Source organism: Molothrus ater, chromosome 6, assembly GCF_012460135.2.
Source record: "Molothrus ater isolate BHLD 08-10-18 breed brown headed cowbird chromosome 6, BPBGC_Mater_1.1, whole genome shotgun sequence".
Taxonomy (NCBI): Eukaryota; Metazoa; Chordata; class Aves; order Passeriformes; family Icteridae; genus Molothrus; species Molothrus ater.
Window position 1 is genome coordinate 25,995,773 of NC_050483.2, and position 27,816 is coordinate 26,023,588.

The 27,816-nt window shown below is 39.5% G+C and overlaps 1 protein-coding gene across 1 annotated transcript in view; it reads right to left on the reverse strand.

The window, feature by feature from the left end:
- SPTBN5 (spectrin beta, non-erythrocytic 5) overlaps positions 1-27,816 on the reverse strand; it is a 90,863-nt gene that overhangs the window by 11,323 nt on the left and 51,724 nt on the right. The window contains exons 35-55 of the mRNA XM_036385005.1: positions 26,903-27,088; positions 22,802-22,957; positions 21,976-22,167; positions 21,271-21,366; positions 18,457-18,575; positions 17,698-17,812; positions 16,899-17,012; positions 15,673-15,794; positions 14,871-15,033; positions 12,809-12,997; positions 11,945-12,022; positions 10,350-10,522; positions 9,189-9,279; positions 8,396-8,542; positions 7,102-7,239; positions 6,114-6,370; positions 5,777-5,963; positions 3,217-3,429; positions 2,642-2,838; positions 1,851-2,055; positions 949-1,143 (exon numbers count right to left, since the gene is read on the reverse strand). Of these exons, the coding sequence (XP_036240898.1) occupies positions 949-1,143; positions 1,851-2,055; positions 2,642-2,838; positions 3,217-3,429; positions 5,777-5,963; positions 6,114-6,370; positions 7,102-7,239; positions 8,396-8,542; positions 9,189-9,279; positions 10,350-10,522; positions 11,945-12,022; positions 12,809-12,997; positions 14,871-15,033; positions 15,673-15,794; positions 16,899-17,012; positions 17,698-17,812; positions 18,457-18,575; positions 21,271-21,366; positions 21,976-22,167; positions 22,802-22,957; positions 26,903-27,088 (3,333 nt within the window). The remainder of the gene's footprint in view (positions 1-948; positions 1,144-1,850; positions 2,056-2,641; positions 2,839-3,216; positions 3,430-5,776; positions 5,964-6,113; positions 6,371-7,101; positions 7,240-8,395; positions 8,543-9,188; positions 9,280-10,349; positions 10,523-11,944; positions 12,023-12,808; positions 12,998-14,870; positions 15,034-15,672; positions 15,795-16,898; positions 17,013-17,697; positions 17,813-18,456; positions 18,576-21,270; positions 21,367-21,975; positions 22,168-22,801; positions 22,958-26,902; positions 27,089-27,816) is intronic.

Below are 27,816 nucleotides of genomic sequence, written 5' to 3' on the forward strand. Positions count from 1 at the left end.
ATCCCCAAGTTCTGTTGGACAATGGAAAGAAACAAATGTCTCTGAAGAGAAATTTATCCCTACATAAGAAGAATTATCAGAATGGAGAGCATGAATTGCCCTCTAAAAGTAGCTCTCTACATCACAGAAGTTGTCTTAAAATACTACTTGGAATAAAGTCTACACTGCAAACAGTGAAAATAAATTGAGCAAAAATCATGCTTTTCTGAAATGAGAGTATTAAAAAAAAGTTCTAATACTAGTTTATAGTCAAACTCTATAGCAACAATTGTCATGCATTTATTTCTGCTAACAGACAATAGTGGGCTTGAGCTACCTCATAAGCAACCGGTCATGCAACAGTAGTGAAAAAAATGATTGAGGACATCTGATGATTTATATTGTCCTTAAAACAAACAAAAATGTTGAGTTCTGTGTGTCACCTCTGCTTTTCCATACATATCTGTGACTGCAGTTTCCTGAGGGGGAGTGAGCAGATTTAACACCCAACTGCTACCTAAAGGTAGGGGGTTGGCTCTGTGTCCTCCATCACATTCTCTTCCATATGCCTTCTTTGATTTCAAGAAGTTAACTCAGCAAAAATCCTGGAGAATTTTGATCATGTTACATAAGTAGTTCCATAAAAAGACTGATAACTGGCAGAGCCAGACTCCTGTTAGTGGTAGTAAGTTGTTGGATTGGCTTTGTTTTTCAGGAAACTGGAGTTAGCAGTGAATTAAGGAAAACAATTACCCAGAGCTGATAAGCATCTTTCAAGTATAAGCCTTGCCAGGAGCAGTAGGGTAAGCAGTGGCTATAAAGGGAAATGAATCTAGAAAAAATTGAACAAAATGTACTCATTGCCCCTGTAAACCTTGTGTTTCAACATGAGCAATGCACTGGTTTGGGAAAGAAAGGGCATGGAGGCTGCAAGGAAATCAATGCCCCAGTTTTTAAAGTCTTTCCTACCTCTGTCCTTATATCAATGGCATTGCATAGTTTCTCCCACATTTCATTGATTTGCTTAGTTCTCTTCTGGATGACATCCATCTTGCTGTGGCCTTCCTTATCCAGTTTAGATGCTAACTCATTTAAGGAGACAACTTTGGAATGTCCCAGAGGTTTCATCTCATTTACAAAATCTTTAAACTTTTTCTCCAGCACCTGCAGAATAAATGGGCACACAAATTTAGATAAAGAATTTCTGCCTACCTCCATGAGAGTGGCAGAAGGAATCACTTTCTCTGCTCTGTATAACACAAAAGCTATGCACTGCAATCTACAAGTGCAAATTGTTTGATAAATCCAAATGACCCAGAGTCAGAGGAAGCCATCTTTTGTCTTGATCATTTAACATTCTGTGTCACAGAGAAAAAAATAACCACATCCTGACAAGCAGAAGTTCCTCACATCAAAAGCTAATGAACAGAACTTGTCTACATATGCAGCAGTTCCTAGGAGGAGTGGACACTACTAATTATACCTCTCTGCACTGTGTTCCCCAAGGAGAAATTTATCCTTGAAATCAGCAGCAAGAGATATGAACGCTGCAGCCCAGTGCTTTTGACCACAGTCAAATTTTTTAGGTCCTGTCAAACTTATAAGCAGGGCAAGCAATGGAGTGTGCTGACCTCACCTTATTCCAAGAAAAGGTAACTTTCTGATATAACTAATTTTCTGTTGGAGGATGCTACCTCAGCAAGCCTGTCAAAGCAGACAGAAGCCAGTCTGAGTTCTTGCTGTAGAGATAACAGCTCTGCTTAGTTTTTGTCATTGTAACATGCTTCATTGTCAGCAGCTATATAAAAATTGCAGCAAATATATCCCTGCTTTGCCACACCATACATGCAATACTTTTTATTTTCTTTTACCTCAACATCATCTAAGTCCTGCCCATAGTCATCGGACTCGGCTACAGACAGTTTACTGGAAAGCCATGCATCTACCAGCTGGAATTCTCTTTCAAACTGATAGAGCTGGAGCTGTTCTTGCAGGCGTTTTCTCTGGGTGTCAGACTTCTGTAGGAGAGACTGATAGTCTGCCAGGATCCCCTGGAGCTTTGAAAGTATTACTGAACTGCAAAGAATAAGAAGCAGAAAGTATGTCTTTGCTTTATGGTTCTTTTTAAACACTGTTTTTTTCTGACAGGTTTAATTTGCAACACCTTTAAACCACAGAATAAACCAGATAAGATAATGGAGTGAGTTATGCTGTGCCATTAAACCCAGCTAGCTCAGGAAATTAAAGCAAATCATACAAATGGCCACTCTTTTCCTATACTTCTCCCCAGATATAAAAACAAACTTTCAATGAAAAACAGTGAACTGTCAGGAATGTTCATTTCCTTTCCCAAGCACAGTGGTTTTTGAACATTTGTGGTAAATTAGAGTTAGATGTCTACTCCTGGGAGTAGACAATGGACAAAGAAGCTGATCTGCATTAAATGGTCTGTTGTTAAAAAAAAAAAAATCTCATTAAAGCATTAAAATAATCATCAAGCTTTTGGGGAGTTCAGTGTGTGTGATGATGATGATGGAGGGATGGATGATCCCTGAAATCTAGTTTCTGAATGAGCAATCAAACATAGTTGAACTTTTCTTTATTTGCCTTCTCTGGGCATTTCTTTCAGACCTGGAGGAGAAACCTGTTTTTACTTTCCTACCTCTCTGGACTGTCTTTGTTTATTAAGCTGGCTCCTGTCTCCTGTACTTTCTCGATCCTCAACCTGAAGCTATCCATGTCCAGTTTGGTAGCTTCAAGTTTACGAAGTAAAACTTGTGTGGATTCTTCATTCTTCCCATAATCAGAGGTCTCCAGAATGAAACTCCTCTCTGCCAGCCATGCCTCCACCTCCAACAGCTGTATAAAATACAGGGATGAGCCTTGATACAGCTTGATTTAGGTCAAGACAAAAAAAACTAAAAGCAGTGGTGCACTGACACATGAGTGAAAACAGAGAGCACCTTAGATGTGTTCATCTAATGCAATCTAGCAAACATTGTTCCAAAAAATGTGCACCCAGAATCCAGAAATTGCCGTTACATGTTACTCACTGCCATTTGTTGGGAAGATAACTGTTGCTTCTCCACTGTATCCTTATTTACCAGATATGAAAAATCAAGGCAGTGTGAATTCTGCTTCTTTCTCAGGACATACATCCATTCAACAATATAGGTGCCAGTTGTTTTAAGAAAAGAAAAGAAATTAAAAAAAACATCTCTCAGGAACCATCCTTACCTCATTTAGGAACAGATGGGCCTCATAGGATTGCATAAGCTTTTGTCTCCTCTCTTGAGCCTCTGCCTTCAAGGTCTCTACAGAAGTCTCAAGCTCCTTCAGATGCTCTATAATCTTGTGAGAGGCTGAATGGCCTCCCCTTACCAGTTTCTGTCCTGTACTGATCACTGCTTTGGTCAAAGCATCTCGACTGTTTATCTCATTCTCCAGGTTCTGGAAAGAGTAATGAGTCAAATGATAGACCAAAAATTGAAGCTATGGAATTTTTATTCCAGAAAATGTAGTCATGCAATTCCTTTATAAATTTGCTTTCTCTTCACAAAGGTGGGTCAGAGGTACAAAGTCTGAGTGCATGCTTGGAGTGGAGTGGAGTGGAGGACTTTTTTTGGGGTGAAGCAGTGATCACAGAAATCAAATTTAGCCACAAAGTTTGAACTTTGATGTATATCTACCTCAGAGCATGGAGGGAAAAGGTCCAATTTGCCTGTATGTTATTATTTATCACTTGCGAATGCTTTTGTAGAAGATGCATCTTTGCATAGCAGCTATTGTAAACACTGTGGGTACACCACTGCCAGTCAGCCAACAGGACAAGGAGAGAAGAAAACCACCTCAAACCAATTCTCAAGGGCTTTACTTGAAATTAATTTTTGAAGACTGGTAGATTTTAAAACTATATGCATCCCTCCATATACTCTCCCCTGGGTAGGCCAGGCCCATGCTGTGGTTTTTCTGTGAGCATACATGCATTTCTGTGAGCATACATGCTTTCTTTGGCTGACTGTGCCTGAGCACCCTGAGCACAAGCAAGCCCCACAATTTTACCATTGTTCTGTTTAATTTCACAGCTATGAATAAGCAGGTTCAGAGTTAGACTGCAGTGCACTGTTATTGTAGAAGAGATGCCCTCTATGAGGAGAGGAGTTGCTTTCTCAACTCAAGTGTCAGACTTGGCTGGAAAAAGCTCTGATTCTAATCTTGCCTTTAACTTCCCCCTATTGATTTCAAGATGTTGTTGAAAAGCAACACCATATCTTTTCCAAGCCAACAGCTGTTTGAAGGCATAATATATTTGTGTATAAATGCTGTTTTGCAAGGCAGCTTCTTTTTTTTTCTTCCTTAGGAAGAAGGTTAATACATTTCACTCACAATCTCTTTTGTGGCAACAAATCAAGGAATGAATTTTGCAAATCTGGCTCATTAGGACAAACAATAGAGGTGGAACTAACAGAATATTCAATTCTTGACTGTTATGTTAATTCTGACATTTGCTTGCTTGTAAACCAACATTAAAAAGAAAGTGCAGAGGCTGTAGCTAATAATTTTTGAGAATTAAAAGCTTATATTTTAATCCTGTTTCCAGAAGAATAGTAAGTAAAATGTCAGAGAATTTTATTATGCACTGATTTTATGGTATATATCTCCCACTCTCACAGTTAGTTGAAACATTTTGAGACTTAGCCAATTAACAAAAATTAATCATAACCTAAAGCAGTATCTCCTCTGTTCCTTCAGTTATTTGAAATATTTTCGCAGATTAATTCAGCTCAAGCATTCTTTTCTTCTGTGAACTTAATTACTTTCTTACCATGCCAACGAGCTCATAAATTTTAGGAGTAATTGCATACAAAACAACATTTATGTTATTAATCATGATGAAACAAGTTTTTCATTCTTACTGTTTCACAATGATAGCACCAGATGCTTGGGCTTTCTCTCTTTCTGACTGTGTCTATCACACACATTGACAATTTATAGGATCTCCTGTCTTTCCCAATCCTAATGCAGCTTGCACAGATTTCTCCAAAAGTCATTGACATGGCACTTAAATGGGGTGTCACATGCTAATATTAATAGTAAATACCAATAGCTGCTGGAAAATCTTAGCGGGAATATTTTTTCTTCCACCTTGTATTTGCCAAGAGAGAGTACTCCTTGTCAAAGAACTATCAGGAAGGTATTTATTGGTATTTGAGATGACAGTATTCCAGGCACTGCTTTCTCTGATGGCCCATCTGAACCTTGTGAAATATTTCAGCAGTTGTCTTGAAAGCTACCACTAGAGTGAAGGTCAGCTAGCATAACAATTCCCTGTTAACTCCCTCCCTCCCTCCATCAGAGCTGAAAAAGTTTTTGGGAAAAATATTTTCCTGGGAGCTTATCCTGAGACATCTGAGCAATGAGCTTTCTTGGATGTACTGAGTTTGAAAGCATTTTGTTAGGACCAAAGAACCTATGAAAATATGCACAAGTTTGTAAAATCTATTTTGTATTGAAAAGGCCAGGGTTTGAACTCAGTTCACAGAAAAGCCAACATGACCACAGCAGGCCTGTGGTGTGGTACTTGCACCACTGCAATGATAAGCAGGATGGCATCCTGCATGTTGCCAAGTCATGGAGAGATCCTTGAAAAAGAAAAGGATAAAAATGATCCCTGGCATCCTGACTCCTGTTAGCCAAAGCACAGCAGATGAAGTTTGCTTGAGACAAATTGAATTAAGTGTTCTCTATTTAATTCTAAAGACTGATTCTCTATTTGATTCTAAAGACATGACACTACCTGGTGCTTTTCCTGTAGACTCTGAATGGTTACCAGGGATTGGCCATAATCCTTGGAGGAAGCCATGGGGAGCTTCTCACGAACCCAAGCCAACTCCTCGTCAACATCTCGGAAGAACTGGTACTGCAGTCTGCTTGCCTGCAGACTTCCCCGCCTCTCCTGCAGAGGATCACGTAGCCTTTTGTATCTGTAGGTTTTAAAGATAATCCAGTGAGGACTACAGATTGATAAGGAATGAATGCAAAACACTCATTTCAGAATAGTGTTGAGATGGAAAGAAAAAAGAATATTCAGGGAAGAAAAAAGCTGGCAGAAGATAGGCCAGGCACTCACACACCTCTGCACCAGTTCATCTACTTTCTCTTCTAGTTCATCAGCAAGGAAATGCTTCTCCTTCTGGAACTGCTGAGCTGTGACCACAAGCTCTTGCAGCCGTTCTCTATGGGCAGCAATGTCTTCCTCCAGTTCCTCTTGTTTCTTCAGATGACTGTTCAAAACCACCAGATCATTGTCATTGTATGGTGCTTTCAGGTCATTTTCCACACCTTCCAACCATTTCTCTGTGTCCTCTACATTTCGCTGAAAATGAAGACCCTGAGAACAAGCAAGAAGAAAAAATAATTTAAACCTTTAGGACAGATAATGTGATGTGAAAATCTCAGCCACTTGCAGTAAAGATTGCACACTCTGCTCAGTGAACTTGTCCCATACACAATGGTGGTGCAAATGAAGAAGAGAATTCAGTCATGGTAAAGACAGGAACAGATGCATTGAACATCAATAGCTTATCTTACTTGTGTTGCACAAATGCAGCTCGTGGACATAGCATCTTAAAAAAAAAAAGAACATTTAAAGGGAAAGCTCTGTTTTATAACCACAGATTTTCTGATAGCCCAAGCAAGCATAACTCACAGTCATGAGAATTCATGTGCCTGGAGCTAGAAGAATGAAAAGCAGCTGTAGGTTTCTTTCTCAATGTACTGGAGAAAAGATGCCCTTGAGATAGATGCAGAGTTGACACATTTGAGTAAACACATTTTTCCTCAGTAACTCTCTTTGGAATCTGGATCTAAATCAGCAGCAGAAAGCAGAATGGAGCCCAGCCTACAAATCCTCTTCCCTCCATAGGGATCTCCAATTATCCTGCCAATTCCATTCAGTCAGTCCACACTTAGCAGATTCTTTGCAATAATGGTCTTGAGGAATCAGGTTGGATTGTATCAAGTGACCCACTTGTAGATTAGCCATGGAGCAAGGCAGCTGTGCTATCTCTGGAAAAGACACCAAGATCCAGCCACTGGCATCCCTGTTACCCCTGGCATTACCTTGTAAGCATCCTGCAGTTTGGTCCATTTATCCTGGCAACTTGCTAGCAGCTCTTCCCATAGCTCTTCCATTTCTTGTAGTCTGGACTGAATGGCTTCTGGGGCATAGTGCCTTTCATGGAGCATCTTCTCCCCTTCCTATGTCAGAAGGAACAGGCAACATATTCTTCCTTTGCTGAATGCACCAGAATATATCACTTTTGCCTTCATAATCAAAGTCTACCAGCACTCTTATGTAAAGGGCCAGCTGCAACCTTCACCTCCTGACATAATAGATGGAGGGATTGCAGAGACAGAGAAAAATCTAATAAAGACATAAGGCTTACTGAAATTAGGGCAGAAACTGCACAGCAAGGGAAGCAAGAGGCACAGCAAGTGAAAGGTGCTATACCAGGTTAGTAGGTGTTCTAAAGAGCAACTACTAGGACTATTCCCAATAAAGAAGGCAAGGCATCATGAAATAATGTGAAAGAGATTGTGCAAACAAGTCTTTAACACCAGATAATTTTACCAAGGATTGTAGCTCCAGCCTTTAACCCCCTCTTGTCATGTCTGCAAACAGGGGGATTGAAAAAGAAAAGAAAGGAAAAGAAAAGAAAGAAAAGAGAAAAGAAAAAAGGAAAAGAAAGGAGAAGTGTTTCTAAGATGCAGGTGAATCTGGAGGGGGCAACCTACTTTTAATGTAGTAATCTATTGCAAAATACATCCAGTAAGCACTGTGCTGAAAATAAAATTAATAAACATGTTACAGTCTGTCCTTCCAAACTTATCATTTGCTCACAGCTTCTGCCAAATATCTGACAAGTCTTGTCAGGCTTCCTTCATATCTTGCCTACTAACATGTCTCTGCAAAGGAAGCACTTGAAAACTATCCTTTTTGTTGGATACATCTTATATGTCTTGTTAAGGCTGTACATCCAATCAGATAGATTCTCTGCTGGAAATAAACAAGGATACCTCCAAAGTGGCATTCACCCAGAGAGATGTCCCTAAAGTCAGTGGATTGAATCTTTTATTGCAGGCCCTCATCTGTTTCCATTGCATGCACAGTGAACGTGCAGAGCAAGCTCACACTAGACAGTAAGAGAGGGAGAGAGTGAAGAAAGAGATGGACACAGAAAATTCTTGGTGGACTAAAAGAATAAGCTTCTCAGTACACTCAGAGACAGCATGGACAATCCCAGTGAGAGGACAGTGACTCCCCCTCCCTTGGCTGAGATCACTGTAACTCACAATGTCTGCAGAGTCTTTCATGCCAGTTTCCCACCCTTGCCCAAACCCCTGCTTCTCTCACTGATTTGATGGAGTCCAAATGATTTCTGTTGGCCATGATCTCTGCTTGGAAAGCCTGGTGCCTCTGCAGTTTGGTCTGCAGATTGCTTGGATCCTTCCAGCTATCATCCTGGGCAATGCTGTTCTTCTCGTTAATCCAGGCAGCCACCTGTGGGGAGGGAAGAACAGAAGTAAACAAAATCTTCAGTGTTTCTTCAGTTTCTTCAGCTCCAGCCTGCCAGGCTCTCCTCTTATATGTCTAAAACAGGGAACTGGGAAGTGGGGACCAAAATGAGTTGTCCTTCTGAGGTTCTGCTTCCCATAGATCCTCCTGTCCTTCATGAGGTCACCCCTATATGTTTGTTTACTAGCACTGTTGTCTGGAAAGGGAGCTTCTCCATCAGATAGCCCCCATGCAGTGAGAAAATGCATGGGCACATGTGTGCATGGGGGAGCATAAACAATGATCACCCTATTTCTAACCCACCCATTGTCAGTATTTCACAAAAAAAGAACTAATTTTTTTCTTCTTATGTTTTTTTTTTTTTTAATGATGGCACATTCCCTTTTACTACATTTATTTCTTCTGCATTTTGCTGTTTTCCTATGTACAGTAGATTTTTCATTTACTACACTAGACTAGAGAAAATAATCAAAAAATATCCCTTCATTCTTATCCTCATCTTTCCCAATATTATCTCATTCCAGGCTCAGTTCCTTGATTTTCCTCACAGCAAATCTGTCTGGGCATTCAGATCTATGCAGCACAGCATATTTTAAGAAACCAGAATATTATGAATCCTGTGTAATTGTACCTCAAAAGAATTCTTCAGGAACTTCTGCAGAAGCCTTGATTCCTCTAGCAAATGTCTGCGAGCAGCAGCATTCTCCAGCAGTCTCTGTTTTCTGAGATGAAGACAGATGTGTGAGGTAAAAATCACAGAATTAATTAGATAGATAAGGGTTTTCAAATTTCACATCTAAAACACACATGATCAAATCCTCCATTCCCTAGGAGGGAAATGTCCATGATATGCAGATTCCCTTGATCTGGGCTGTCAGAGAAGATGCCCAGGACACTCTAGGAAAGATTGCGAGCTGACAGATATCCTACAAGTTCTGTGTATATGGTATCTGCCTCTAGAAATCACCATTATTGCCTTTCAGGATTCAAGAGAATATAAACTCAGCATGTTTCTTATGTGGAAATCCTGCAAATGTGATGGTGTTTTTCATGGATAAACTAAAGCTTGGATCACCATCCTTTAATTTTTTTTTCCAATTTTTGGACCTGCAGCCCTTTATTAGTGTTAATGCATATGTGAGATATTAATAAATCATATAAAATTAGAAAACATTCAGTTTTTCTAATCAGTATGTTCACTTGAATCAAAGGGGACTTCCAGTCTCTTTTCACAACTTTTATGTAGCTCTTTTCATCTACCACAGCAGGGAATACAACTGCTTTTACTTCAGCACTTGTTTAAGATGAACAATATGCAAATTGCTAGTAGCAATAAAGTAATTCACACGAGAGGGCAAGATCTGATCAGAAAATTTGCAAATGCCCTAATGGATAATTTGAGTGGGGCTTAAAGATCAACCCCATTAGAGCAGAGAAAAGCAGTTGTCTAGGAAATGACCTTTCTTGATGGTATTTAATGATAGTGAAGTATTTAATGGCTTGGCAGGCCTTCTGTTTGCAGCACTGTCCACAATGAGCATCACAGCACTGTCCCTAAGGCCAGGCCAGAATTAAAGACAAACTGCCTTTTTCTGAATCCTGCTCCCCCTCCACTTAATTGCTTTTTGGAATGAAATACAGCCAATTTGGGAAGACTCCAGTGCAAACCATGAAGTTGAGCAAATGCAAACCAGCTTATAGTTCTCTTAATTCATTTAAAGATAATGATCACAGGAGGAGGGTCTCATTGCAGAAGAGACTGGTGGCTGACATGGGAAGGATTTGACTTTACCTCCTCAGAACAGCCTGGCATCTGCTGCTGATATTTTCTGAGTCATAATGCTTGTTCTGTGTTAGCTGCTGAGCAAATGAAGCCATCTCATTGATTTTCTCCATCTGAGCTTCCAGGGCTTTTTCAAACTGTGTGTGTTTCCGCTGCAGGCTCTCCACACTAGACACTGAGTCCTGGATAGAATTCAATAAAGGGAAGCTGCTTTCAGTCAGAGTTTTTCCATCCAAAACACTGATGATCCAGAAGGTAAATGGCATTTACCCCAGATTTGCAAACTAGTTGTCAAGAAATTTTATTGTTCCTTGGAATTGATTGGCATTGATCTGACACTTGGGACCTAAATATTGTTCCATGCAAGGTCTGAAGCCATTATTTCAGCGCTGGATACTTAGCTTCTCGTGCATATTGTTGTGCTGGTTAGAACACATAACTTCTCAGGAATTGAAACATCAGCCCCTAATTTTAAATAAGCCCCTAATTTTAAATCTTAAATTTTAAGACAGATGCCATGTTGAAAGCAAACGTGGGATGCCAAACTGAAATCAGAGTTAAGGGAACAAATATGTCACAGAAGGAGGTTAAAATTAGAGTCTCAATTTCAACTCATGGAATTTGGAAGAGCTCAGATCCAGATTTGAATTTGAGGAGAACTGCAGAGAAACAGTTCTTGTAATGTTTGTGAATCCCAGGATTAATGACTTAGAGTTCTCCTTTCAGCACCCCTCTGCACTTTAATTATAGAACCAGTGGTGTCAAAATGTTGTTATCCCAGTAAACTCTGCTTCTCCACTATTCTAAAGGAAGCAATAAGCTCACATCAAATGGGTCAGAAAAAACACTAAACTTCTGGGTGCTTACATGAGTCATTGGATGGGAAATTACTCACAGAACATTTTCTGCACATTGCTAAGCTAAATATGATTGGATGAATCCTTCTAAGTCTGTACTGTAATGAAGAGACTTCAAATACCCTGAACTCTGAGATGTTTTTGTAGCCCCCGCAGAGGCAACTAATTTAGTAGCACTACCTGTACAAGGTGTAGGGTGAGCTAAGTGTCAGAATGTATATCCAGCATCCTGAACAGCTTTTGCAGCCCATGCATCAGTCTGCAGTTTCAGTTATTGCAGCGTTACTGATAACTGTGGTAGGTAATTTAAAGCTACACTGGGTATGCCAGCAGTGACAGCAGTGATGACTTGCACACTGCTGCCAAATGTATTTGGGTCAGATCAGACAAGCCAGGCTGAATGGGGCATTGAACAACCTGGGCTGCTGGAGGTGCCCCCACCCATGGCAGGGGGTTGGAAATGGATGGTCTTTCAGGTCCCTTCCAACCCAAACCATGCTAGAGTTCTATGTTTCTGTGAAGTCTCATTTTCCTGCTATACTCAGAGCAGTTGGATTGTTCCATTACTCTTAGATTCCCATCCTGTGTAAAGTACCAAGAAAAGAAATCTGATCCTAAACCACCAACAGGGCAGAGCAGTAACTTCAGAAGGAGAAAGAGCACAGGAAGATTCAGAGCACATCATTGTACAGTCCCTTCTCCTCCAGACTGGTTGCAGAGAAAACTGTAATTTCTCAGAGCACATACCCCTAAGTCCTCATTAGCTAGGAAGGCCTCTTTGCTGCTGAGCCAGCTCTCAATCTGTTCCACGTAGCCATAGAATTTCTGTGTAGGGAAAAAACCCAGCAGTCACAAACAGGACAACATGCTGAAATGCTGTAAAGCAGAAGCTCACCTGACTTCAGCAGAGTGCACTGAAAAAACCAAACTTTCATGATTATTTCAAAAATTAATGTAACACATGAAAAAGCATTGAAACTGCCCATACCATAAGATTTAAGTTCTCATATATGTGATGATTTTAGATGGGATTAGTAGCCCAGCTCTTATTTAAAATACTTGACATTCTTCATTGTAGAATCTCTGTTTGAGCAGAAATTTTTGAAGTGAGATGACTGTTACAGAGAAGTATTTCTGGAAAATTGCAGCCAAACCAGTTATTTTATAAGGAAAAAAAAAGCCAGGAAAAAATACATTATTCTGTCCATGCTAAATTTTTCTTCAGTTTTTTAAAAATACTTGTCTGGCTCCATGTCTTTTTGGGCAGGTTTTAGAATTTGGAAGAATAGTGATGTTGTGTTATAGTATGTGTCTTTTTCCAGATGTATGAGAGTTTGACCAAAATTTGCTAAGTTTTACAGTCTTTGAAAAACGTATTAGCACATATTCCACAGAAATTTCTATGATTTGTAGAGGTAAAATTTCTCTAAGTCCTGTCACCACTGAATGTGCTTGGCCCTCAGCATGCCTTCCAGAAACCACTGAAATATAGATGAAACACTGGGTATTATTAGCACATTTTTCATCCTGCCATCTCATAAATTTGCTGCTTTTATCAAGAAAGAACTGTCAGTGGCATGTGCATCCTCTCTTGAATGTCATTTTACTCACCTGTAAATCTTGTGCCTGAAACAATTTAATATATTGCTCTTTCCATGCTTGGATCAGTTCAGACCAGGCTTTCTGCAGTCTGGAGAGGGACTGGCGAATCTCAGGGGTTGCATAGTGACCGGAATTGCCAAGTTCTTTACCATAGTCACTGAGAGCGTTGAACCTTTCCCCTCGGGCTTCAATCTCCTCCTAAAATACATTACTGAGGTTGATGTCAAGGGCTAATGAAAAGCCAGTTATTCAGAATACAAGCCTTGAGGGAAAGAGCTTGGGCTGTAACTTTCCAGCACTAATATTTGCATGGAAAATAATTAATCTTTGAGCTATGTTACTGGAGGGGCATAGAATTGCCTAAGAGAGAGTAAATGTAAATAATAAATGAGTTTATTGGTCCAGAAACAACTGTTTTCCTACAAATGAAAATTGAGATTTAGTTAGAAACAGATTAGAAAATGCTGAGATATAAATGAACACAATTTCAAACATCCATAATATCATCCCCCAGTCTTCCTACATAAAAGTGGTGCTTTTAAGAAACAGTGCCTAGAACTTTTCCTCTCCCGACAAAGAAGTTTGCATCAGATTTTTACATTAAAGACATGGTTTTATTTCATTTTGTGTTGTTAAAATGACACACTCTTAACTTTTGCACCTGGTCTGAGGAATGAATTATACCCCTATACTGAATCCTGAAGGTGAAAGCATAAAAAGCAATTATGATCCCTGCAAACTGAATGTGGAATTTCTAATGTAAGCAATTACAAAATGAAACTATGGACTGAAATAATACCATGGACTATGGACTAAATAATACCCTGTATTAACTCATAAACTACCTTAAACACTATGGCATGTACTATAAAATTTCTGAAATTAGAAGTGCTGCTTTTAGAGATTTTTGGGGTGGTGGTGTTGCCCATTCATAGATAACAGAGTTATAAAATTGTAATTAAAATGTTTTTGAAATTCACGCCAGCATCTCATGTTCAACACCAGTCCCTCCTATGGACTTTGGTTTGAGCCACTAACCAGAATAAAAAACCCCTCCTTCTTGCCTTGTCTATAATTTTAGTTTGGCCAGCATAACAACATAATGCCTGAATTCCTCCTTTTCTCTGTGACTGTCTCTTCAGAGCCATTTGGGCTCCTTGACTAACAGATATTAAAGACTTAGATCTTGGCACCATTTAAATTTGGAGCACACTACATTAGTGGTTTGTGATATTTTTAATATGACAAAGAATTATTAGCAAAAATATTTTTAAGTGATAGGAGAAAGCATTGTTTAAGTGGATGACTCTAAAGAAGGAGTCAGGGGATTTCAGGTACTTCACACTAAATTCACGTTTAGAAAATTAATCAGAATCTACAAACTATGTTAATAATGGGACCCACAGAGCACTGGGTACCAGTAATTATTCTGTGAACAGGATTTTTAGAAGAAGTAAAGTAATTACAAAGAGAATGTAGCACAACAGTTGAAAGATAGCTATGATTCTTGTGAAAAAGTAAAATATTGACTTTTTTCCAAATGTTAATTAAACTTTCACTCCTTTCAGAAAAGACACCAAAAGTATTAGCCAATTTAGCCACCAAAACATTAGTAAGGTAATTATTACTGGGATATGAAGTGTTTCAGAAGGGAAGGTGTAACACCATTCATTGGTAATTTGCTTTGCTGTGTGGAACAAACTGCTGTTATTTTCTTCTCACGTAAATTGTGATCACATGAAAAAATCTAGCTTGAAGCAAGGATTAACTGGCATGAAGTTCTTTAGCAATATGAATAAGGAGATGAGCAGTGAGCATGATGTGAGACTGAACTCGTTTTTCACCATCAGGCTTGGACAGCAGTAGAGGTGAGAGCTCGCGGGGCTTCTGAGCCTTTTTGCAAAGACACAAGCTGCCAAACACCCCATGGGACAGGTTTGTCAGTATGTAGGTGATTTCTATCCCCAGCCTGGTACTGAAAACAGTTTTTTTGCCATGTTATTGACAGAAGCATGCTGTGCACACAGAAGGATTCCCAGTATGTGCAACTGGAGCCACAGAAGATACTTGCCTTTCTTTCCTGATGCTCCTCTATCATGCTTTCAGCTTCATTTGCGCTCTTAGGCAGCCCCCCTGCTTCCATTAAAGATCTGGTTTTCTGGGCCCAGTCTAGTATCTCCTTCATCTCCAGGTTAAATTTCTGCAGCTGGTACGAGGCTGCCAGCTTCTCCTTCCTGCCACATAAGGTGCAGTTCAGCATCATCTGACATGGAATTACCTAGTTGCCTCTCCCTCCCCATTTGCACAGGACAGTGTCTTAACAGAAGCCAAATGAAGTTAATTCAAGCTTTCCCTTACAGTTCCTAAGAGTTCCTCATGTTAACCAAAACCACAGGAGATGCACACTATCTTGGAGACAACATATTTACAAATATTTTTATATCAGTCCATTAGCGCAAGAGAGGTAAAAAAGGCTTCATATCTGTTGCTTACAGCAATGATTACAGATCAGGATTAAGCCTTTCTTGTTTTGGAAAGATTTGAGGACAAAAAAATACTCTTCAAGCACACTCCAAAAATAATCTTTCACAAAGGCTTAATGATAGATTTAATTTGATAGTCTGGAGGCATTTTAGTAACATTCTTTAAAGGGATAAACCACAAAAACATTGTATTATTTTTCCCAAAGTCACATCAGTTGAACTTCTTGTGTATCAAGTCACACTTTTTCCAATGCAGATGTCTTAGCTGCCTATGTGAAATTCGTAAAAAATCCTTAAAAAACTTTAAAAGAACTCTGGCAAGTAGGGTTTAGACCCCAGGGAGCAGCTTTGCTCCTGCTGAGAGATATTCAAACAACTCTAAGTCTTCACCTTTGTTTGGCCTGTCCCTGGAGTCGGAGCCAGTTGTTTTTCATCTCCTGTTGCTTCATAGTCAGTTTGTCATTTATGGATGGATTCCTTGTGGAGAGGCGGAAAGATTCCAGTTCCAGTGGCTGTGAAGAGATTTATAGTGGAGTAAATTTATGCCATATACTTATATTCATTCCTGAGTTTGCCTTTCAGGAAAAATAGTTCATTTTAAGACCCCAGCTCTCAAAGGCAGGTAATTAAATTACAGTAACAAAATACACAAAGGATATAATATGCAAAAAATAATACACATGCATTTGTGAGCAAACATCCATGTGCAGGCATTGCTTTGTATGCACAAAAGTTAATTTACAATTTAGAAAACAGTTTTGAAGAATTTAGACAAACAGATTGGAAAAAGAAGTGCTAATTCTAACTTCTATTAGCAGTCTGATGGATGCTCATCAACTCAGGTTTAAAGTTGAAAACTTTCTTGCAAAATTCTATCAAGTTGATTAAAATGAAGAATTTTAATTATGCAGAACAAAAAATATGCCAGGCTGGTTTTAATCCTTAAAAAAAGAACATTTATTATACGATTGTAAAGAAAAAGTTTTTCATCAATTTTATATGAAAGGGCCAACAGTGAAAAAAATGTGAATGGTTGTAATTGAATTTCTACTACTGTTCAACAGGATTAATTTCTATTTAGTAAAAATATACAAATATAAAGGAGCTTAGACCCATATTTAATGCTCAATTTAATTTAGTCCTAGATGATGCAAACTGACCAGTTTTTACAAAAGCCAGAGTGGATCAGGCAGGCAATTATAACCTAGGATTTCTGTGTTGGATGTCTGTGTCAGGAAACTACGTGCAGTATGGGGTTTGCATTCTGTTCTGAACAGAAATAGAGTTGCGATTTTGGTTCAGCTGAGTACAGGAACTGGGGGGAAAGATGGAGTCCATGCTTTCCAAAATGTGTAGGACAGTCTGACCTGGCTTGTGGGTGAGGGCCAAAAGGACTTCTCCTCTTTGTTTTTGAACATCAGGAAAAATAATATTTGATAAGGTAAAATAGGATTAAGCGGCACAGTATTTTCATGAGAAGAAATTTATGCTGCACTTGCATTGCTGAAAAATTCCTGTGAATCAATCTGAAGAGTAACAATGATTTTTGCATATCATATTTTCAAGAAGAAAAAGTGAATTTTTTTCAGTATCCTTTGTACTTCCGTACTTCTTACCTCCATTTTGGACTTAATAACACTGATTTCTCTCTCCATTTCTTCATGTCTTCGAATCAGGTTTTCCACACTTTCCACATCTTTTCCATAGTCCAGTGCTTGTATCAATACACTCTGAAAAGGGCAGTGGGATGTGAAAATGGTGAAGATAACACCAAACAAAAGGATCTACATCTTAATTATTTCAAAAAGCTTCCTCCGACACCTCTTTGCATTGCCATCAAAATGTTCTTACTGTCTTTTTAAATATCAGTAGAGCACATTGTCTGCTCTCTTTACAGAGATGAAACAAGAATCCACCATCTCTTTTGAACACTCATAAGCCTGCTTAAAGTCCCTCTGGCCATTCACATGTAAAACAAAGACAGGCATGCCTCCTTGCATTTCTCAATCATTCTTTTCTATTTTTGGGGTTTTTTTTTCCATATATCAAACCAGAAAAATATTTCCCAATAAATTGTTGCCCAGAAATTCAGGTGTGTTATGAAAATATAAAAAATAAAATTTATCCTTGAGATCCTAGGAAATTAAATCCCATAAAATGAAATACATTTTAAAAGTTGTTATAAAAATATCAAGCCAGAAGTCTTGTAACCTTAAGTAGTACCACTTGCCTACTGACTTATAATTAAATAAAAATAATCACTTACATTATGGAAATAACTGGTTTTTATATAGCCTTTTTTTCTGTTAATATCAAAATTATAATTCAGGTTCAGCATTTTTACCTGCATTTTCTGAATAAATAAGATTGATAGAACATTTTTCCATTTCACTTAATCAGAATTGGAAAACTCACCTTCTCAGTAATTCTTTCTGTGATGTCATCTATTTCTCTGATTAAGGCATGAATCTCTAGGGCTCCCTCTAACTTCTTCCTGTATGCGTTCAGGTTACCATGAAAACTGTTCCACCTTTAATTGGAAATAATATTTTAGAGATGTAGTTCAGAGGTAAAGATTTCCACAACTGAGCTTTGTGATGCTCATATTCAAACAAAACCACAGGTTTTCTGAACTACCTCATGTATTGATTTCCCAATTCTCCATAATAGGGGGCTCATCACAGGAATAAAGCATTAGCCTGAGAAGACTATCTGGTTGCATTTATTCCATGTCTTTAGGATGGCATGGGGGTTAAAAGCTAAAAAAGTACTGATCCAGTTTCCTTAAACTCACAATAATCCCCCAATTGATACCTTCATACTTTTGTTTCCTAGATAGGGGGCTGTGGAGCAGCAAAAGCACAAGGCAATTCACCATAACAACTGTGTGAATAGATGGAAGTGTCTAAGCTTCATGCATCTTGTGTGCCAAGTGATGTGAAATGGAGTATTTGACTCCAAGGTTAGAAACATGACTTTGGCACTCCTGGACTAAAAATCCTTCTAAGTTACCTGCTCTGGGAGTCTTGAAAGACAACTCCAGTGTCTGATATTTGGTAGCTGTGATATTAAAGAAGAAAACAAATGTTCCAGTTCCTCCATTTATCTCAGCAGAAGACACTTAATTTTCCCTTCTTTTTTTGCTTTACAAGGAATATTTGAAAGCATACTCACTTCTCATTGAGCTGCTTTCGGCGCTCATAGATTGTCTTTGTTTCTTCCTTGTTCTGTCTTTCCAGTTTCATGGCCAGGGCATTGATAGTCCTGATGTGAGCATCATCCACTGTTGACTCCTGTAAAGTGAGAAAGGGAACAAAGGTACATGTGAAAAATTGCTTGTGACCCAGTTTTCCACTGAGATGTGAAAATCAACACAAGCAGCAACAAGAAAGGGTTTTACCCCAGTAACATTTCAGACACACGGAGTTTGCCCTACTACAACTGCTGGTGTTACCATGTGACTGATGATTAGACAGTAAAGGCAAGAAAGAACATTAATGGCTCTAGATGCAGTAATGATCTTGGTCTAGGTGAAGGCCCTCAGATCCTCAGACCCTCCCTCATTTCTAAGGCAGATATTCCAGCAGGGGCTCATTTGTTGAAGAAACACAGCTGCAGTTGCTGGCTACACAGGTGGCTGCTGTGGAAGAGCTGATGTGTGGCAGATTGCTCCTCTCTCAGACAGGCAGTGACTCATGGGCTCCTGGGCCTACTGACTGTTTTACCCAGGTGAGCTCCTGTCCCAGAGTGCCTTCTGTACTGTAGACAACAGGCTCAAAATCCATACAGCCTTGAGAATCCCAGACAACCTATGCACTCTGTTTTCCTCTAAGTCTTCTAGGAGACTTGCTTCCCATGCACATACCATAGAATGGATAATATTTGCACATTGCATATATTATTCCAGAGTACAGTGGGATAATTTTTATTTTGGAGCACTACAGATGGCCAATGCTGAACACTGCTCCAAGATTCAAAAACATTCTTTATTTTTCTGGGACAAATAAATCACAAGTTTAGCAGGGAGACAATCACTAGTGTAAAGAAGCACAGCTGCAAGATGCCAGCATACTGTTAATGTAAGCATTCACTGCAATGTTTATTTTGTTTATGCTGCATCCATACCAACATGCATGCTTCCACGTGTGCTTTCCTATTATGTACAGCCATAAAGTAAACTAGAGAAACCAGCAGTCAGATATTCTTCAGAAAGCTTGCAGCCTCCTGTCCTGGGAAATAATAGCAGCACAGTTAATAGAAAGTTTGGCAGCCACCAATGCAGGAGGATTACTCCCTACCCTGATCACAGATTTTTCAAGTGGAAAAACCCAGACTGGATGGATGCACACAGTGTGCCAGAAGCAGCCTCCTTCTGTTTGTATCTCCCTAGGAAGCACTGCATAACTGAGCATCAGCTATCAGGGAATAACTGCATAACTGTCCCAATTTTTATCCGCAGGAGTCATGTTCAGAGCGTTATAGGAGCAGTGGCTATAAGCTGATACTGTCTAAGGCCAAGAGTTTCAAGAGTGGCACATAGAAGATCTACCTTAGTTTATGGAAAAACATTCCTGTTCAGAGGGTTATGCTGGCTGGAACACTGGGTTGTTTCTGCCCTATTAATCATCCTTCTTTTGGCTGGTACAAGCTGTAGAAGAGCCCTTGCTCAATCCCTTAGCTCACAGTCAGCTGGTGAGTAAAATTAATGTCTCTTCAATTCACTAATTCCCTGGTACTGAAGCCAAATAATTTGGCTCTCTATCCAAATCCAGTGTGAATGCACTGTCATGAAATTCTGCTGGGCTCTGGAGTAAGGAGCTCTAGGGTTTCTCCCTGGTGTCATATCTACACTGTTACTTTGCATGGAAGAGGATTGTCTCCTTCTGCTACTAGGCAACAAAAGTAGATGGGAGCTACCATAACAAGAATGGGCAAAAAGATAACAGGCAAACAAAGGATAAAGAATATTAGGAGACTACATTAGAGTAAACATTGCTCACAAATTCATAACATGTCTCTTTCCAGACATTTCTGACAATTTCCAGACTAGCACATCAGCACAGTAATCTTTCCTGAGTCACACACAGACCTCTTAGTCCTCATCTGTAGCAGTTCACACAAACAGAGAGAACAGGGGGTTGCTGCAAATGCATCCCCTCAATATGTGGCCTTACAGCTCTCATGGTGGGAGCTGAACACATGACAAGGAGGCCCCTGTTCCCCAGGTTTGGTGCCTAAGTTGGCACATCTCATTTGGGGCAGGAGAGGCAGCTGGCACGACTCAGCACCATGAAAGAGGGACAGATATCTCAGCATTGAAAGGTGAAGACTGCAGCTGTCTTGTCTCATGGCTGTTATCCAAAGCATAAACCATTGCTCTGTTTTACTGAATGTCTGGTTATTAATGTTATGATTCATGAGTAACCACATGTGCTGTATAAACAGAGGCCCCCAGGTTTATGTGCTTAATTTGGATGAAGGAGTACAAGAATGAGACCATTCCTCAGGAGGAGGAAAATGGAGAAATAAAGAATAGAAATATAGAAAACAGGATTTTTTTTAGAGGCTTGTTCATGGAAGGTCCAGATCAGTTCTCAGATTCAAACAAGCATGGCTGAAACCACTATTTTTAAACCACTTTTGGGTGGAAATCACAGTGACTTTGCAGACTGCATGAATCAAACAAAATCTGCTCAAAGTCAGGCTCACACAGCAAGTTTTCCAGTCATTTAATACAGTCTGAAATGTTGTGTTGTGTCGAGTGCCTGACAGCTCTGCCTAGACATCTTCAAAGCAGAAGGCATAATAAGATAAAATTCTGTCATTTTAAATGACTTTTGAGGTATTGATGCTTCCTATCACTTTGGTCTTACACATCCTCAGAGCACTAGAACTGTATTTGCACTAGAACCGAATTTGCTAACTGGACTGAAAAATTACCTGCTGCTTGCAGCCCTGCAAGACATGAGCATGGAAGACACCTCTTACCCCTGATGTTGCTCCACGGAACTCATTCAGCTTTTTCTTGAGCTGGAGGCAGTGTTCATAGTCATTTCCCACATCACCCACATTAATCATGACCTCCTGGGGAAACAAGCAGCAGACAAATATGTAGGTGAAGAGTACAAGAACACAGTTATTCCAATGCTTAACCTGATGCAATAAGTTCTGTGATGTGTCTATAAATCACCAACCCACAGCTTCTGAACTAGTCTCTTCTGATCATTAGATAATTATGAGACTTGGTCCCAACTCCCTTTTCCATTTATTACTGGCTGTGGAAACAACCTCTGAATGAAAGTGATTCTTCACTCCTACAAAGAGAAACTTTCAGATTTGATATACAATTAGAGTGAAGACCGGCTGCCAAATGCTTCAAGTTTTTTCCATTCTAATCTGCTTTCATTTCTCTGTCTCAGTAGAGGTACATGAGATGGCCCCAAATAATCACAAACTCTTCATGTGCACAGTTTACGTGAGAAGTGCTAATATTGCCCAATTGACTCTGGTATGAACAGACTCCATAGAATTTGTTCAATCATTCCTTTCATATTGTTTGTAGAACATGTAATGATTCTTCCAGACAAAAATCACTAGGAAAATATCCTGGAAGATGACACATTTATCAGAATGTCATTGCTAAATAGCAAGACTTTAGTGAGCTGCTTGGGTCAAATACTAAAATCCACTTGCCTTCTCCCTGATCCAGGCTTCCACCTGGTCCACCTTCTGGAGAAATTCTAGGAAGTCCCGACTGTCCTCCAGCATCTTTCCACGAGCAGCAACAGCTCTCTTCAACTTCTCCCAGTGCTCCTGAAGCATGCGGACTTGGCGACGGATCTCTCCTGATTTTGGGTGGCCTTTTGATACCAGGGCTTCTCCTTTCTTCACATTCAGAAGAGGAAATTAGAAATTAAAGTTGCCACTAATTTTTAATGGGATTACCATGTTGCATGACCTTCCTAGGAGGAGCCTTTCACCTTCCTAACCTGGATTGAACAATAGAGTACTACTATAAATTCTTATCGCCCAAATGATAAAGCCAGCTGGAAAGCTCTTACATCTGGAGGGAATCTAGAATCATAGAAAACTGGGATTTAAATATTTCCCTGCCAAGAAAGATATTCATGGAATGGGAGCACCAAGTATTACAGATGACTGTGCCCTTTAGCTATATGATTCACCCAGTTCCAACAAGAATATTCAAAATTGGGCATGAAATCCTATTTGCCTTTTGTAGGAGTAACCATGTCAGGCAAGGAAGAAGTCAGTATATATTTTCCTATTTAGGCTATAAGGAAAGATGGAAGCTCCCTGAATGGAGCAAATAAGGTATCTCCCTGCTGTAAATTAACAGCATTACATTTCCATGGCAAAGCAACTGGGTTCTTGTTGATCCAGTAGGATAATTGATGCAGAAGTGATGACCAAGCCACTCATCCTTTACATTTCATCAATCTGTCTGTCTTTGGGTGAACAGTAATTATCTGTAAAAGCAGTAACAGAGTGAGAGGGTCACCTTATTAACAGCTGTGATGATTTCTTCATTTGCTAGAATCTCTGCCTCAAAGACCTGATGTTTCTGCAGCAGCTTCATCTTGTCCTGCAGATTGCTGGGGTCTTGTATGGAGGGATCCTCCAGCTTCTGCATGCGCTCACTGATCCAATCTTCTGCCTGCAGCATTGAGAGGCACCTGAGTTAGCACAACAACTATGTGGGATCCTGGGGCCTCCTCCCAGGACATGTCTCTATTCTGTCCAAGTGTCTGTACCCGGGCTGGATAGAGTGAGTGCGAGCTGACAGCTGAGGTGGATATCTGGTTTTTGAACTCATTCTATTTTGTTAAAAGCAGGTAGGAACGGAACTAATTTTTATCTGACCATAGGAGTAATGAAAAATTCCTTGAATACCTCAGATTTTATCACAAGACATTAACAGATTATACAGTCTTCTAGATTAAGTAGAGAGAATCTTTGAGCCTTAGCATGGTATATATTTAAAATGAGATTATGACAACTGATTCTGGGGGTTTAGGGCTCTGAGTTTCATCTGGTATCTCTGCCATTGACCTACCTGCAAACTGGGTAAAGATTCTTTAGATTTCAGTGCCTCACCTATAAAACAGCACTAACATTTCCTCATGTCAGTGGTGTTGTGAGACCTAAATGGAAAATGCAATGCAAATAAAGAGGGCCCAAGCACTAGTCAGATTATTTGAAAGGAAATACAACTGTATTTGCTTTTATACTTCATAAAATTCAAAATGGTCTGGTCAGGAATATCAGATTCAGAAAAGCAGGTGATTTATGAGAGCTAACAAAGCAAAAGTTATGTGTTTCTTGTAGGAAATTATTTTTAAGGGGATTTTAAAGTATGCAGAATAAAATGAAGAATAGGATAACAAGATTTCCACAATTTTCTTGAAGTTCTGCTGAACTTTAGCCCTTAGCATTGAAGGAAATATTTTCTATCCATCAAAACCCTGGGAATTGAACCCTTGACATAATGTTGTTACTGATCCTGTTGTCCTCAGAGCACTGAAGTAATGTAATGTTTTGACAACACAAGAAGCAAATTGAAGGGCAGCTTTATTAGTTTCAAAACATCTTGGCTGTCCTTGTGGAACTGTGCACTATGTGCACACAAGACTTGTCAGCTGGAGGATTTTCTCTGTTAATTAATGATTTGAAATGTTGTTTCAGCTGCTGAGATTCCATAAACAATAACAGAAATAGCTCTCACTAGCAGCATGCTCTCCAGAAACTGTTTCGCTTAAAAGCACAGTTAGAGACTCAAATGGGCCATGTCAAACTTGCCCAGGGCTGCACATTGCCATGTGCTGTTTGCCTTTCCAACACCCTCCTTGATGGCCTTCTCCCGTTCCCAGCCACACACTCATGCCTCAGTGTCACTTCAGTGACTCTCCATTTGAATGGAGGCTCATCCATACAATTGGAATGAGAAACAAACCAATCTCCAGGATAAAATGACTTTAAGGTTGGTTTCTCTCCTACTTTTTAATAAGAAGCAGTGGCATTAGTGACAGACTGAACATCTGCACTCTTGGTGCCTTGGTTTATTTAAGGCTTGTTTAAGATGGCTCTAGAGAGTGAGGGATCCTACTCCTGGCCTCATGCCCACATTCAGATGTGAAGCAAAGCTGATCTGTTTTCCCAAGATCTTTCTATGGAAAGATTTGTCTGGATGGCCATTTTCGCTTCATTGAAGGCAACAGAAAAACTGGTGTTGTGCTCAGTATAGGCACAAGACCAGTTTATTTCTATGGCAGTCATAAAAATGTGGGCACTACCAGCTTAGAATCTTACTCTTTCAAAATATCAGTTACTGTAACCTCACAAGTACAAACTGTAAATTACACTGATTTTTTAATGACTGAAGTATGCAAAGCATATAAAGGGATGTGCCTGCTCCAGACATCTAGAGATAACAACTAATTCTCTCTCTCATTCCCCTAAGTTAAAGATCTGAATGCTTTTTTATTCCTATGTACAGGGTGAAAGGGAAAGGAAGTACTACTAATATCATGAGCAAGTTTCTAAGTCAGCATTAAAACCCAGAGCCAGCTTTAGAATCAAAGCTTTTAACTTTATAATATTCCCTCTGCAATAACTTAAATACACATATTTCTAAGTAGCGACTTGCTCATTTGCCTTCCAGATTAGCACTGAGCTACAGAGTTTTTGGCAATAGGGTGTAGTCTGTAAGTCCATCTCACTTCTTTTGAGTGAGACAAAAGCACCAATTTCAACAGTAGAAGGGTGAGTTTTATTTTGTAAACTGCACGTGATCTCTTGAGTTAATGATTGTGGTTCGTTGTACTAATGTGTGTAGTTCTCTATGTCATTGCTTCTAGAGAGTAACTAGAAGAATTTTAATGATGACAGTGATCACTAATTTCTGCTCACACAAAAAATTCTGTTTGATCAATAGAAATTAACATGTTTGCAGGACAGAGAGTTTTCAGGGGAGTGGGGCCTGAGCTATGGGTGTTGTTCTCTTAATAAGTAAGAATAAGCAATGACCTCATTGATTTCACAGCAAAACTCAAAACTCATCTCCAAATTTAACATTCCTGCGGGGACCATTCTCACATATGAACTTATACACACCCAGAATATAATTAAAATTAAATTAAACATTCCATTCTATCCAACAAAGAGAAAGAAAAATATTACTGATTTGAGTAAGATTTTTTAAGATTTTTGTTTTGTAATTCCTTGGTGACATTCACATTCTACAACAGTAGGCAATGATTCAAGGTTGGTGAGGTAAATGAGCACACAACCTGAAAGCAAAAGCTCCCCAAAGAACTCCTGGCTGAATTTATGTGGAGAAAGTGGATGAGAATAGGGAAATGTTCTTCTTTGCAGGGCCGAATCTTGTGCTCCAAGTATGTGATTCAAGAATGAAGGGGGACCCCAGCTCAAGCACTGATTTGACAGTTACAGAGAGATGGAAAGAAATGCATAAGTATTCCTACCTAATGGGTTGATTGTATCTCTAGAAGGGCACTGACAATTTCTCTACCAAGAGGATTTTGGGAAACTGCTCTTTTGAAATTATAACCCCTGTGCAATGCACCATCCAGTCCCCTCTGTTAGTCCAAAAGATGGACAAGCCATTACTGTTGGATTTTCATTACTTTCCTATCATGAGATAGTAAAAGTATAAGAATATAATACAAGTTAATATTTGGGTGTGTAAATAATTTCTGATAAATTTTATTAAAAGGAAAAGGAAAAGGAAAAGGAAAAGGAAAAGAAAAAAAAGAAAAATAAATAAAAGCACAAAGAAAGGGAAAAGAAAAAAGAAAAAGTAAGAAGGAAAAAGGAAAAAGGAAAAGAAAAAGAAAGAAAAGAAAGAAAAAGAAAAAGAAAAAGAAAAGAAAAGAAAAAAAGAAAAGTATAGCTCTGGTTTTGTAAATAACTGAGGACATTTCATGGGACACAGCAGAAGAAGGGGTGGATACCAGACCAGCAAGAGTGCTTGAAAATGTGCCCCTGGGTCTGTGTGCTCTTGTTTATGCCAGCACAGCTCTCAGTCACACATGTTGTGCTGCCCTTTGAAAGGCTGACCTAGTTTGTCTTTCCAACAGTAGTGACAGAGCAGAGCTACTCAGTTACAGGGCTAAGGCCAGAACAGGAGACAGAGAGCAGCATGTTCTGCAGAGCCAGTCTACAGTAGCTCAAGAGCTACACTGAGCCACAGCAGTGCTTTGAAGGTCTTCAATGAACACCCACTAATAAAGCCTGGTGCCCAGGTCATAATGCTTTCCACTTTGTGTTCATCCTGATTTGAAATACATTTTCTTTCCCACTAAAGGAAAAATATGTATTAGCTTGCAGTTTTCTTTTCAACTGTTCTATTTTAGCAGAGCTTTTGATGACTGAAGTGGCTGTAATGTGCACAATGCCACAACAATAGTACAGTAACAGGAATGGCATTGGAGCATCTTTTTGCATGAGTGTGGCAGGAGCTGCCACACCAGGTTAGATCATCCATCCACCCAATAATGTCTGGCAAGAGTGAGCACTTAATCCAATAGAGGTAGGTGGTTCCTCTGCTTTACATCCCCATCCCAGTTTAAAACCCTCTTACCTCTTCCAAGTTTTGGTAGAAAAGTGCCAGAAGAAGGGCAATCTGCAGCTTCTCTCTCCTGCTCTGGGATAGATCCTTGATCTGACGCTTCCTCTCATGAATGACGTCCAGTTTGTGCTGAATCTTTTGCCCTTCTAGCCCATCAGCCTTTTCCAACCTGCTTGCCTGCTCTTGAAGAGACATCATCTGAGGAGGCAACAGATCTGAAATTACTTTTATGTTTCCAAGTGGTGTGAAAGAAACAAAATCAAGCTCCTTTCATAGTTAAAATACCCTCTTTTTCTGTAATGAAGCAAAAAGAGCAGGGAGAAGTTAACCAGCATTCCTCCTCACCCTGTACTATGTTACATCTATGACATTACTGTCATTGGACTCTATGGTGCATCCTGGCTACATAAATTAATTAAAGTTGTAGCTTCAGGAGTTCCTAGGCCACTGATTATCCAGTCCAAGGAGTCATGGAGTAAGCATGACATCCAGGAGTGCTCAGATTTTATTCCTTTCTGGAAACCAGGTGTTGTAATGTAGCTCTCAAAATGAGCAATCAGCCTGGCAGGGAGCTGGCAAGAGTCCTGGGAGTTCATTCTGGGAAACCCAGGCACAGCTGCAGGCTTAAGCTTAGTCCCAGCCTGGGTGAGTTACAGCAGTGGCCACCAGCCAGGCAGATTCCTTTACACACAGGTGAGCAATTCAGGAGCTATTGCAAAGGTGCAGAGAGGCTGCCTTTTTGGTACAGCTGTTGTACCAAATGGATATTTAAAGAATTTGACAACTTCTTTTAATGTTAAAATGCCTACTGCATTTTGTAAAATACCTACTCCATTTTACTTGCTTTAAAAGTCACTACTTTTTTTAAATAAAAAGAGCAGAAACTTCTGATACCCATAATACAATATGGCCTGCTTTAAATATTT